The sequence below is a fragment of the Sapajus apella genome, unplaced genomic scaffold (assembly GCF_009761245.1).
Source record: "Sapajus apella isolate SASKATOON/1434 unplaced genomic scaffold, GSC_monkey_1.0 scaffold2, whole genome shotgun sequence".
In the NCBI taxonomy this organism is placed as follows: Eukaryota; Metazoa; Chordata; class Mammalia; order Primates; family Cebidae; genus Sapajus; species Sapajus apella.
Genome location: NW_022436942.1, coordinates 52807164 through 52820195, shown reverse-complemented (window position 1 = coordinate 52820195; position 13032 = coordinate 52807164). Strand labels below are relative to the sequence as shown.

The window sequence follows — 13032 nt, the reverse complement described above, 5'->3', positions numbered from 1 at the left end:
TTTTTAAATTTTGTGTAGAGACAGGGTCTCGCTATGTTGCCCAGTCTGGTCTCGAACTCCTGAACTCAAGCGATCCTCCCAGCTCAGCCTCTCAAAGTGCTGGGATTATAGGTGTGAGCCACTGTACCTGGCATCCTATTTTGAATAAAACATTCTGTGGCAAAAACCAGTTTGGCAGTGCTGATCAGATCATCCCTGATGGGTTTTTCCAGTTTTAGCATTTTTTATTATAAATATTTTGTGAAACTTGTCAAGGGGAAAACCCTACACACAGTTTAATTATTTCATTGATGTACAGACAAGTATTAAGGTGTGTTTCCATCCTTGGACCCATGCTGCCCCCGTGGAGGCATCTGAGCACAGCGGCTGGAGGCTGGATTTGGACCCAGACAGCTGAAGCTCTCCACCCCAGCTCTGCCACCTGCTCTGTTTCTCAGCTGCAGAATCCTGCATTAGGCATGCACATCCAGGCCTTTTCCTAATCTCTGAAATGGGATATTGAGAGCGCCTCTTGGTAGGCTGTCATGATGACTAACTGCACACCATTTAAATAGCTCATGGCGCCCTCCTCTAAACTCTCCCATGGCTTCCCCAGCCCACAAGCCAAGCCCTTGCCATGGCCCACAAGGTCCTAATCAGCTCCTGTTCTCTCCGTGAACTCTCTAGCCTCGGAAGACTCTGCTCTGCTCCCTCCACTCCAGCCACACTGGCCTCCTTGCTGCTCTTCAAACACACCAAGCAGCCTCCGGCCTTAGGACCTTTGCATTCTCTGCTCCCTCTGCCTAGAATGTTTTAACCCAGATAGCCCATGCCTTGTTCCCCCTCCTCCTTATACAGATGACACCTTCACAGGCAGGCCTTTTCTGGTCACCATTGCAAAACCTGCAGCGTGGCCCCCCACATGCTCCTATTCCCAACCCCCCCAGTTGCTTTTTTTCTCCATAGCAACTGCCACCAGGTAACACAATTTTTATTTATATTCTTCACACCGTGTCTCTTTAGGGAACCTCCATAAAGGCAGATGTTTTTGTCTGTTTTCTTCTCTGTTCTGTCCCCATCACGGCACAGGCTCTCAGGAGCTATGTCCTGAATGATGAAGAATGCCAGCATTTGCTCTTCTCAACAGGAAAGGTGGGAACACTGTGAGATGAGCTGTTGTTCCATTTTTTTAGAGAGACAGGGTCTCACCATGTTGCCCAGACCTCCGAGGGTTCAAGTGATCCTCTTGCTTCGGCTTCCCAAAGTGCTGGCATTATAGGCATGACTTGCCTCTCCCAGCCTAGTTGTTACTCCTGATTTAAAACTTATTATTGGCTGGGTGTGGTGGCTCACACCTGTAATGCCAGCACTTTACAGGCTAAGGCAGGCAGATCACTTGAGACCAGGAGTTCAAGACCAGCCTGGCCAACACAGTGAAACCCCATCTCTACCAAAAATAGAAAAAATTAGCTGGGCGTGGTGGCATGTGCTTGCAATCCCAGCTACATGACAGGCTGAGGCATGAGAATCGCTTAAAACTGGGAGGCAGAGGTTGCCGTGAGCCGAGATTGCACCACTGCACTCCTGCCTGGGCGACAGAGTGAAACTCTGTCTAAAAAAATAAATAAATAAAACTTATTATTACCCTCATTTACCATACAGATGGACAAAGAGAAGCTCAGGAAGGTCAAGTGACTTACATAAGGCCACAGAGCTATTAACGGGTGCCACTGGGACACGAACACATTTTTGGTTTTGCCTTCCAGTCTGAAGTTTGTTTTTCTGTTGTTTGTTTTTGAGACAGAGTCTTGCTCTGTTGCCAGGCTGGAGTGTAGTGGAGCGATCTCAGCCCCCTGCAACCTCCACCTCCCTGGTTCAAGTGATTCCCCTGCCTCGGCCTCCTGAGTAGCTGGGACTACAGGCGCACGCCACCACGCCCAGCGAATTTTTGTAGTTTTAGTAGAGACGGGGTTTCATCATGTTGGCCAGGATGGCCTCAATCTCTTGACCTCGTGATCTGCCCGCCTCAGCCTCCCAAAGTGCTGGGATTACAGGCGTGAGCCACGCCACCCGGTTGAAGTTCTTTTTCATTGTCTTTTATCCAATTATTTATGATGATAGATCAAAGAGGATTTTTCAATGTAGGCTATACAGAGCCTCATATGGCATGAACACTGTAAAGGGTGACTTCTAATATGTTTCCCTTCTCAGTGGTCTCACATCTTTACTGTGGGACATAAATATAGCATGGACAGGTCCCCCAAACATGTCTGGGGAAAGATTAATCACAGAAAGTATGACTTCATGGTGAAGGAAGCAGCCCATGAGCCAGAGATTATTTGGTCTCCATCTGATTCTAATGCTACCCTGAGTGCGCTGAAGAGGGCCTTGTTTGTTTTGGGTTTCTACTAAGACATGTCACCTCTGCATTTAAGAAAAGAGTGGCAACTCATTTGTCAATGGGTCTGGAGATTTTGCTTGCAGATGCTACTGTATAAATGTATGGCTGGAACAAAAGCTATCAAGACTCATTAGGATTACAGACAATGGTGCGTCCAACGCTTTGACATTCAAACAGGCCCAGGGACGGATTCAGCCAGCTATTTTGGAGCTAATCTGTCTGGGCTTGCAGTACCAGCTTTGTTTATTTAAAGTGAGGATCTGAAGATCTATGAAAGATTCCATTCCGGTCTCTGGTTTAGCCAAGGAATTATCACAAAAATCAGGGAAAGACAGCAGGTGGGACTGCCAGGTCACTTACACGAACTTTCTTAGAAGAGTTGGCAATGGTGCTTGCAGTCTTGATGCCCTTAATTTTGCAAAGGATGGTGGTGAGATCTTGGTTTCTAGTAATATTTTCAAAACTGCAATCTAATTGCCCATTTTCCCCATGGAAGAGAGTAATTTCAATGTCATTCTTGGAAATGTTGAAGTTATCATTTTCTTTCTATGAAGAACAAAATGAAGATGGAGAAATCAGAGCACGTGTGGGAACTCACAAGCATAAACACACCTTTCCAGTCGAGGCGGCGGGGCGACGTCCCACCCAGGAAAAAAAAAAAAGAAGCATACTTGAATTTTCACTTCCAGTTCTGTGTCCACCTCGGATTCTACCCGATACCCTGTGAATTTGGGGTCCTCCTGATACTGCAGGGTTCCACAATCCAAGTAGGTGTCTTGTACTTTCAGTTTCACAGTGACATTTGTACGCACTTTTGAACTCTTTAAACTGGGGGCTAAAAACCCGCAGTAAGTCGCCACACAATATTCAGAGACCTGGAAGAAAAGAAAAGAACATTTTAGCAAGTTTGTTAATGAATCCCAGCTCTGGTCGCTGAGAGCTAAGTGACCTGAGCAACTTAACTTCTTGGTGCTTCCGTTTCCTCATCTGTAATATGGGGTCAGCAATACTATCTCCCTCACAGGACTGACTTAACCCTGCATTACATTAAATGAGTGCTATATTAAATGAGATTATTCATGCTTAGAACAGGGCCTGGCATACAGTAAGCATTCAAAAAATGCTAGTTAATATTATGATTAATATCATGAGTGACAAGGAAAGCAGCTGGAAGGTTATGCCATGGGAAGAAAGACCAGGCTGAAAGCAGTAGGTTAGGGAAAGGAGAAGATTCTGACCCAAGGGGCTTAGGTGTCTTTGGAGTCAGCCTGTCTGAGTCCTGAGAAACCACGAGAAAAGAAAAGTGTCCAATCCCTCAGCAAGGGCCAGCTCCTGAAGCGCTCGCTGCCGCTGAATCACTCTTTGTTGGGGAACCTCCTGCAGGGCCTCAGCAGAAGTCACTAGCCACAAAGAGGAAAAGGCTTTCAGGCTAACAGAAAACAAAAGTAAAAGGAACAAGGCATCCCCCATGAAATGAAGAGCATGAGAATGGAAAACAATGCAGAAAAGGTGGCCCGATTTACAGGCTTATTAGTTTTTTAAAAAAGACAACATAAGTAGGTGGGGCATCCCAGCACTTTGGGAGACTGAGAGAGGGGGATCACTTGAACCCAGGAGTTGGAGATCAGCCTAGGTAACATAGCGAGACCCTGTCTCTATTTAAAAAAAATAATAAAATGTAAAAAGTAAGTAAATACATAACATAAATATTTTGTCCTGTTTAGGTGCAGCAATACCATCTCCCTCCCAGGCAGAGAAGGCTGGTGGGTTAAGGGAGCATGGCAAGCATTCTAAAGAAAACCAATTATAACTCATAAAAAGAAGTCTGTCAGGTGGGGAAAACTGTTTTTCCCCCACCCCTGCCCCCGCCACCCCGAGATGCTAGAGTATAAAAAAGATAATAGGAAGAGGCAGTTGGTGGGAAAATCTGATGTAAAGAGCTGAGATATGGACAAGCATGACCTTCCGACCTTCCTTCCCCTTCCCATCTTTCCAAACTATAGCCCCCACTCACATTTCTGTCCACAGGATGAAAACCATGGTCTCTACTGCCTCTGCAGCCTTCACTCCTAGCAGGCTGGCTTTTTACTGAAGATGCCTTCTAGAAGGATTGCCGGCGAGAGGATCACTCAACCTCATGATCCTCAAGACTCTACAGTTCCTTACTCGTGAGCAGCTCCCGCCATGCCATTTGCTCTTCTCTGGTTTCTGAGCACCTTCTCGGTTACCTTCACTGCCCCATCCTGCTGTCTTTCAGTCCTTAAAATGAAGCCACCTACCAGTCCTTGGTGCTCTCACTCCCATGATGTCACCCCCACACCCCTTTTAGTGATATGCTATAAAGACAAGCTGGTCATCTTGAGTGTCACCACACCCCAGCCCTTGAGACCTGCTCTGCTCACCGGAGCCTGAAGGACCTGCTGTCAGCCAGGAGAGACTGCGGACGTCTCAGACACACCTGCACTGGCATGAGCATCCTCACTGGGCTCCCAGCCTTTCTTCAGTCCCTGCCTCTCCAAGCCCAGCTGTGCACCATTGCCAAAATAATAACCGCCCGGCAGGAGTTTCCCCAACAAAGAGCGATTCAGCGGCGACGAGCTCTTCAGGAGCTGGCCCCTGCTGGGGGTTACACGCTCTTCTTTTCTCGTGGTTTCCCAGCGCTCAGACAGGACACTGAAGCCCTTTGGGTCAGAATCCCCCCTTTCCCTAGCCTCCTCTTTCTGCACAGTCTCTTTTCCCATGGAGAAACTCTGACTGCTTTCCTGTCACTAACTGTCTGGGTCCACTCGCCTTACAGTGTAAGTCCAGTGCCCCTAGACAGACGTCACTCCCTGCCCAGAGATCTTCAGTGGCTCCCTGCTACCTACAGAATTAAGGGCAAAGTTTTCAGTCTGACACCGCCTTTTGTTGCCCCAGCTCAGCTTTACAGCTATCCTTGCTCATTCCCAACCCATCCTCTAGGTTCCCACTGAGCAGGATTGAGTGACATTCCCAGCACAGGCCTGCGAGGCTCTGTCCTCTGTACCTGAACTCACCTCCCTGCTTCCACCCACCCCACTCCATACTGCAGGCATCCTTAGTCCCATCCATGCTTCATTTCTCTTTCATGTGAAAACACATGGTGTCTTCTTGGACTCACAGGGTTTCTGAACTGTTAGGGAACCAGAGTACCTAGAACCTGTGACATTCTGTGCTGTCAACTTTTTTTATATTCATTTTATTTTACAGAGATGGGGGTCTCACTATGTTGCCTAGGCTGGTCTTGAACTCCTGGCCTCAAGCAATCTTCCTGCCTTGGCCTCCCAAAGTGCTGGGATTGTAATGGTGAGTCACCACGTCCAGCCTCAACTTTCAATCCCCATGTAGATTTGCTGCCTGCCTTCATGAAGGCAATATGACAATCTCACTTAATCTTTTGTCCCTGCACCTGGCAAAATGTTTTGCCTGCAGTAGGTGCTCAAAAAATTCAATGTGATTTGGGAACAGCAAGTCGGAGGCAGAGCAAGTCAGTGACAAACTCAGGCAATGCCTCTGGTCAGAGGGTCAAACTATGAGTCATTCAACTTGGGAGGCGTTTATACCACGGAGGTGTGGCCTGGAATCACATCCAGTGTGAGGCTTGGAAGTGGCTTTGAACTCTGTCAGCAGGCGAATGTGTGCATGACAAGGCCGTAAGGATGGCCTATAGGAGGCCCCCAGAATTTGGGTCTGAACCCACACTGCTCCCGAGTAGGGAGCCTGTCAGTCTTGGCAGGAAGTGGTCAGGCAGGGCCCCAGAGAGGCAGCCACCTCACAGATCTCATCAAGGAGAGGAAAACGGGGGAAGAAAGAATGGGGAAGGACATTTAGAAGCGTGTATAAGTAGACTTGGAGGTCTGACTTGTATCTGAAATCCCTCATCTCCCCTCTTGGCATCAGAAGCTCCTATCTAGAGCAGCTGTGTCCAACCTTTTGAATGCAAGGACTTTTTTTGCTTATCTGTGGTGGTGGGTATCATGGAAATTATGCACAAACCACTTTTTAACTCATCAGCTATCGTTAGTGTTGGTGTATTTTAGGTGTGGCCCAAGATAGTTCTTCCAACGTGGCCAAAGGAAGCCGAAAGTTTGGACACCCCTGCTCTAGAGGATCCCCACCAGAGGCACTGGTAGGAGGGCTGGGAAGGGTGGAGATCAGGCCTCTGCTATAGTTTCTTCTGTGGGGAGATGAAAGGCAAGAGGGGGTGACATCAGATAGTAGGGATCAAATCAGGTCAAAGAGAAGGAGAAGCACATAACAAGATTCCTGGGACCTTTGCAAGTCATTTAACCTCTGTGAACCCCAACTCTGTCTGCACAACGGGAACACCGCCACCTACTCTTCGCAGAAATGCAATTCTTTATATCACACCTTAACCATTCATGAAGCATTTTCACACATATTCATAAGCATTGTCTCATTAAGGTGACTTGCCACAAATTACATAAAAAGAAAATGTCAGGTCTTATCGTACCAAGTGCATTTCTCTTTCCTCATTGCTGCAACTAGAAATACTCAGCTACAAGGATAAGGTCTTCTTATTTTCATTCTAGCACAGATGGTATATATGATAGCATAGGTAAAAGTTTATAACACCAAAGTCACGGAAATAAAAAATACCCCCAACATAGTACAGTGTGATGAAAATAGGACCATCCTTGAAAACAACTATTATTACAAAGCAGCTGGAGACTTACACTTATGTTTCCTTTAAATTCATGTGAAATGATTAAGTTGTCAATTACATCAAAATTTCTGCCCATCATGGTTATATTTTGACCACCGCTGCAAGGAATAAAAGCAACAATAAGGGGTTCATAGCTAACACACAGGCATTTGCGTTTATGAACAAAGCTATCAATGTATTCATGTTTAATATTAAACTCAATTATGTTTGAGAGCAAATTAATGAATTTTAATTTGAAATACAAGACAGTGTTAGAAATCTTTTAGGTTACCAGCCACAAATTCATGGTTTTCAAGATGCATAAATATAAAAATTCAGGTCAGAACCTATTTTTAATTCTAGGAAAATGCCCAGATTCTTTAATGGAATTTGAATTTTCTTGTGTCATATCGCCACATATAATCAGATCAGGAGCTGTACCTGGAAAAGGTTTCACTCAACAGAATTTTGTTCGATTACTGTTTAATCTATATAAAGATGCTTCAGTCTAACCATTTTCAAAATCAAACTCCTAACCTACCAATGATATGTTATTTAGAGAGACAGGAAACCACTTTGGGCAAGGTAAAATTACCGATGACATTAAAAGTGTAAATTCCTATTTGGTATGCCATATAAATAACAGCTACATTCTCTCTCTCTAAAACCAAGCCAAATAACTTCACGTTTCTCAGTGCATACAAGCAAAGTGGTCACTGGGTGTGAAATAAACAGCTGTCTACAGCTCTGTCTGCCCTTGCACCCCTGTTCACAGAGGTCACCAGGCATTCATTCTAGGGGATGAGAGCTTGGGTGTGTCAGGTCCAATAGCCATCTGAGCCCCTGATGACAAGACCAGGAGGTGAGGCTGAGCAACCCAATTTGTGTAGGGCAGAGAGAAGACATTGATCCCTGAATCCTCCAGCCACAACAGGGAAGAGCTGAGTTGGCCTCATGCCAGTCTGTAGCCATTACTAGAAAACCAAGCCAAGCGTGCTCTCCCAATGGCCAGCATTTAGAGCCACATTCGTGCTCAAGGCACAGTGACCCAGGAGCAGCCGAGACACAAAGGCTCAGAATGTCACAGGACAGTAAGGTGACAGGACAGTAAGGAGCCTCTTAGTTTATAGCAAAGCAAGACACTGCAGTGGCTCAGAGCCCAGCCTCCTAGGCCCGGCTGTCTGGGAGGCTGGGTGAGTTGTTCAAACCCTTTTCCTCCCCAAGTTCCCTCATTTGCAAAAGGGACAAGCCATAGCAGATCTCATAAATTTGTTTTATGAGGATTAACCTAGTCAACAGATGAACACACCAGGCACGTGGGAACTGCCATGTCAATGATTCTTTTTATATAGAGAATGGAATTGATCCCAGTGTGGGGATGTCATGGGAGACCCTTGGTTTTGAAATTTCAGTTTCCCTTGTCTTACTGTTATGGACTGAATTCTGTCCCCGTAAAATGTGTATGTTGAAGCTGTAACTCCCACTGCCTCAGAATGGGACTGTATTTGGAGATGGGGGTGGTTACAGAGGTAATGAAGGTTCAATGAGGTCACTGGGGTGGGCCATAATCTAACCCGACTGATGTCCTCATAAAAGCGGAGAATAGGAAAGAGATACAGAGAGAAGACCACGTGAAGACATGGGAGAAGATGACCATCTACAAGCCAAGGTGTAAGGCCTCAGGAGAAACCAGCCTTACCAACACCTTGATTTCAGATGTCTAGGCTGCAGAACTAGGGAGCAATCAGTTTCTGTTGTTTAAGCCACAAAGGCTGTGGCACTTTTTGTCCACCCTAGCAAACTAATATAGCCTCCTCTCACTTGATCTTAGAATATTAAAAGTGATTTTTTTCTTCTCTTCTTTTTTCCTCTTTCTCTTCCCCTCCTTTTATGCTTTTTTTTTTTTTAACAAAGCTTTGTCTGTAGGTTTATCTAAAGAGTACTTTGAAAATGAGCTTTGTACTGTGTCAGACAAAGAAAATATCTTTAGGATTTTAGTCCTAAAGAGATGTAGGAATAAAAATATTATCAAAGTGAATTTAAATTCAACTAGGGAGAAAGTTTATTGCAGCACTATTCACAATAACCAACACAGGGACTCAACCTAAGTGTCTGTCACTGGATAAATGGATAAAGGAAATGTGGTAGATACACACAAGGAAGATTATTCAGCCTACAAAAAAAGAATGCGATCCTGTCATTTGCAACAACACAGATGGAACTGCAGGACATTATGTTAAGTGAAATAAGCCAGGCACAGAAAGACAAATAGTGCAGGTTCTCACCCATATGTGAGAGCTGAGAAAGTTGGTCTAATGGAGATAGAGTGTAGAATTATGGATATCAGAGGCTGGGAAGGGCAGTGTGGTAGGGGCAGAGAGGGGTAAAGAGGGGTTGGTAAATGGCTACAAAAATGCAATGAGATAGAATAAGATCTAGTGTTCAGTAGCATAGTAGGGGGTCTATAATTCACAATAATTTGTTGCACATTTAAAAATAGCTAGAAGAGTGGAATTGGAATGTTCCTAACACAAAGGAATGATAAATGCTTGAGGTGATGGAAACTCCAATTACCCTGATTTGATGATTACATATTCACTGTATGCTTGTAGAAAAATATCACATGTACACCATAAACATGTATAAGTATTTTATACCCATGAACATTTAAAAAGTAATAACAGTAATAAATACAAGAATTCAAATAGGGAGAGAAATTTTTTTCTTAACATATTGGATTTATCTGGGAGTGTTTATTTAGGAGTTTTCATCTCCCCCTTAGGGAACATCGTGAAAATGCTGATTCTGCTTTTCATTTTGATAGCTCCCAACATATCCCCCAAATAATTCAAAACAGCTTACTCTAAAGTCTATAAAATGAAAGAGGTAAGAAAGAAGCCTTTTACCACAAGCAGGAGGGACACATAGTGAAGAGTATTATATATCTGTATCAAAAACCTAGGCTAAGGACAAACATTTCAGCTGTGAGTTTCCCAGCAGCCATGGTGAAGAGAGAAAGAAGATGTGCTCATAGCGTTCACAATCAGCATGAGAAGCAAACGCCTTGTCAGGTATGCATTTTTCTAGGAATAAATCCTAAGGGGAACTCTTTGAGAGGAATTTGGAATGACTAGTGTTTCTGAATTGACTTGAATAAAATCAATGATCTTTGTGCATATGACCCTTAACCACAATGAGAGAAAAGGATTATGAATCCAGAAAGTACCTGATCCAGGTGGTAGCTGGAACTATAAGGGAACAATGTGGCAGAGCAATGTAGGATAAGGGCCCCACGGAAGAGCAGTTCCCACCGTCAAACTGGATACACACATCCTTCATCTCTTTCCGGCTTGATGGAAGAGAGAATTTCATGTGGGTGTCATTTAGCACATGGCTAACCTGTATCCTAGAAAGGAGAAGAAAAAGAACTCTCACGTGACACAGACGGAGCACAGTTGATTACCCAAGGTGACACCAGATGAATTTCACTTGAACTACAACACTTCGTGAAGGAGCAGAAGACCTGTAGGAAACTACTGACTCATCAGGGGCCAATGACCCAAGCTGGGTATTATTAGAGGCTGGGTTCCTCTTTCTTTAGTGCATTTTTATCTTTCTTATTTGCATGGCCCTTAGAAGTGGGAAAGGAAAGAGGTGTAACCATTGCCTTTAAAAGTACTAATAGAAAGCGGAACATGAACTGGTGATTACCTTTATTAAGAATTCTGGATAATTCTGTTGAGTGTCATGATGGCACTATGCTTATCTGTTAGAGAGATACTGAAGCATTTATGAGTGAAAGGATATGGTGTTTGCTTCTCATCATGCCTCCCACCATGATCCCCCCAAAAACCCCAGATAAAATAGATGAAGCAAGATTGGCAAAATGTTGATAGGTTTTGAAACTGGGAATAGCTACAGAGAGGTTCATGACACTCATCTCTCTTGGATATGTTTGGATTTCCATAATAAAAAGCTTAAGCAAAAAGGCCCTAGTCAAGCACTGAGACGGTAGAACCCAACACCAGGCAGAGATGGGAATTCTGCTGTTCAAAGGGGGTCTCAACCAAGAGCCCAGGCATTTCAGAATCAATCAGCATTGGACCAACCTGCCCCCTAAGGAGTCTCCAGAATGGGACTTAGTGGGGCTGTCTGGGGTGCTCCTGATGTCCAGCAGAGCTGACCCTTGGCGCCCTTCCCAAGTCAGAGTGAAGCCTTCTCCAGCATTCCCCCTGTCACCGGCAGCTTCCTCTGTGTGTCTACCATGACCCTCTACAGTACAAATCATGAAGCCTGGGTTGCGCCTGAATAGTGCTCAGTCTAATCATGCTACATGAGAATCTATTATTACTACTTAAAGGCCATGTGCACAATGATTAATGCTATCACTAACCCTTTAGGGTAAGGCAAATTCAAAAACATCTGAGTCAGTTGTACTTACACCACCTCAGATACACATATTCAATTTATATTCAGAGCAAAGCTCTAGGAAATCCATCATAAAATGGTTGATCATTAAAATTCGAACTTGTTTATAAATTTTAGAAGAAGAGAGGTGGAAATGTAGGTCATTCCACTACTAGCATTTTTCTCTTTAAAATAATTCCCCATTTTAAAAGTACCACATTAAGAGTTTGGGATTACAGCCTGGACTCAGGTACAGGATTAACTGGGTATTATGTTGACTGCTTGTGAACTTGGGTTCACCACACAGATGTGGTTACTGAAATGCTACATGCAGAAAGGTGTCCTAGTCATTTAATTTAATAACTGCAGTATCTCAAGACACATTCGGAATTAAAATGAGAGCATAAAGAGTCAGAAACAGGGTAATGCTCTGAAAAACTACTTATTTTCCATGAAGTTGATTGCCTTTCTGTGAATACACAGGTGTCTAACTTCACAGATTTCGCTACACAAAATGAAAGAATTTTGCAATAAGGTATTTAGCCAGGATAAACAGCACCAAAAAAAAACTATGTTGCATAGATACAGCCTCTAATGTGTGCTTGATAATGCTGGCAAATAGCAGAATGCAGGCAAGCAACCAATGAGCGGCTTTTTCATCAAGATCACAGATATTCCAAATTTACTGCTATGAGGGGAAGGGGATGGCAGTGATGTGCAGAAAATGAATTAAAGCAGCAAATTCAGTAAATAAGCATGGCAGATTAGAATGCTGTACAAATCTGTTTTAGTAGTTAAAAACCAAAACATCACGCTTCAGCAGATTGTCTTAAATGCATTTCCATGATGAAAATAAGCTTAGTATTATACTCCATGTAGACTGCAACATCTTTTACTTCAAATTAGCCCAAACTTGCACAAGTTAACAAGCAGAAAACTCAAATAATCTGTTGTGTTATTTAATAACTGCAGTTATCACATCTCTCTTTTTTTTTTGAAGGGGGAGTAGCAATTTGAACAAGGGCATCAGTGAAAATAGAAAATTCTTTCTCCAAGTTTCACCAATGGGATGAGTTGGGAAAAGAAGAGACAGTGGCTGGGCGCAGTGGCTCACGCCTGGAATCCCAGAACTTTGGGAGACTGAGACAGGTGCATCATGAGGTCAGGAGATTTAGACCAACCTGGCCAACATGGTGAAACTCTGTCTCTACTAAAAGACAAAAAATTAGCTGGGCATGGTGGCGCGCACCTGTAGTCCCAGCTACTTGGGAGGCTGAGACAGGAGGATTGCTTGAACCTGGAAGGCAATGGTTGAACAGTGATCTGAGACCGCGCCACTGCACTCCAGCCTGGCGACAGTAAGTAAGACTCCGTCTCAAAAAAAAAAAAGAAAGAAAAAGAAGCAATAGAAATAATGATGTTCAAGAGATACATTGACCAGATATTTACGTTGGGGTGTTCTTTTTTTACTACTGTTCTAGGTAGTAGCAATTTAATTTTTGGAGACTGAAACCAAAACAGTAAAGAGAAAGAACGAAGAATTAAAGTTCCACATAAAATG

The 13032-nt window shown here is 43.9% G+C and overlaps 1 protein-coding gene across 2 annotated transcripts in view; it reads right to left on the bottom strand.

Annotated features, from left to right (window-relative positions):
- PLXNC1 (plexin C1) overlaps positions 1–13032 on the bottom strand; it is a 158709-nt gene that overhangs the window by 55293 nt on the left and 90384 nt on the right. For both annotated transcript variants that reach the window (XM_032297975.1, XM_032297982.1), the window contains exons 11-14: positions 10291–10470; positions 7096–7183; positions 3052–3255; positions 2741–2926 (exon numbers count right to left, since the gene is read on the bottom strand). In XM_032297975.1, coding sequence (XP_032153866.1) covers positions 2741–2926; positions 3052–3255; positions 7096–7183; positions 10291–10470 — 658 coding nt within the window. The remainder of the gene's footprint in view (positions 1–2740; positions 2927–3051; positions 3256–7095; positions 7184–10290; positions 10471–13032) is intronic.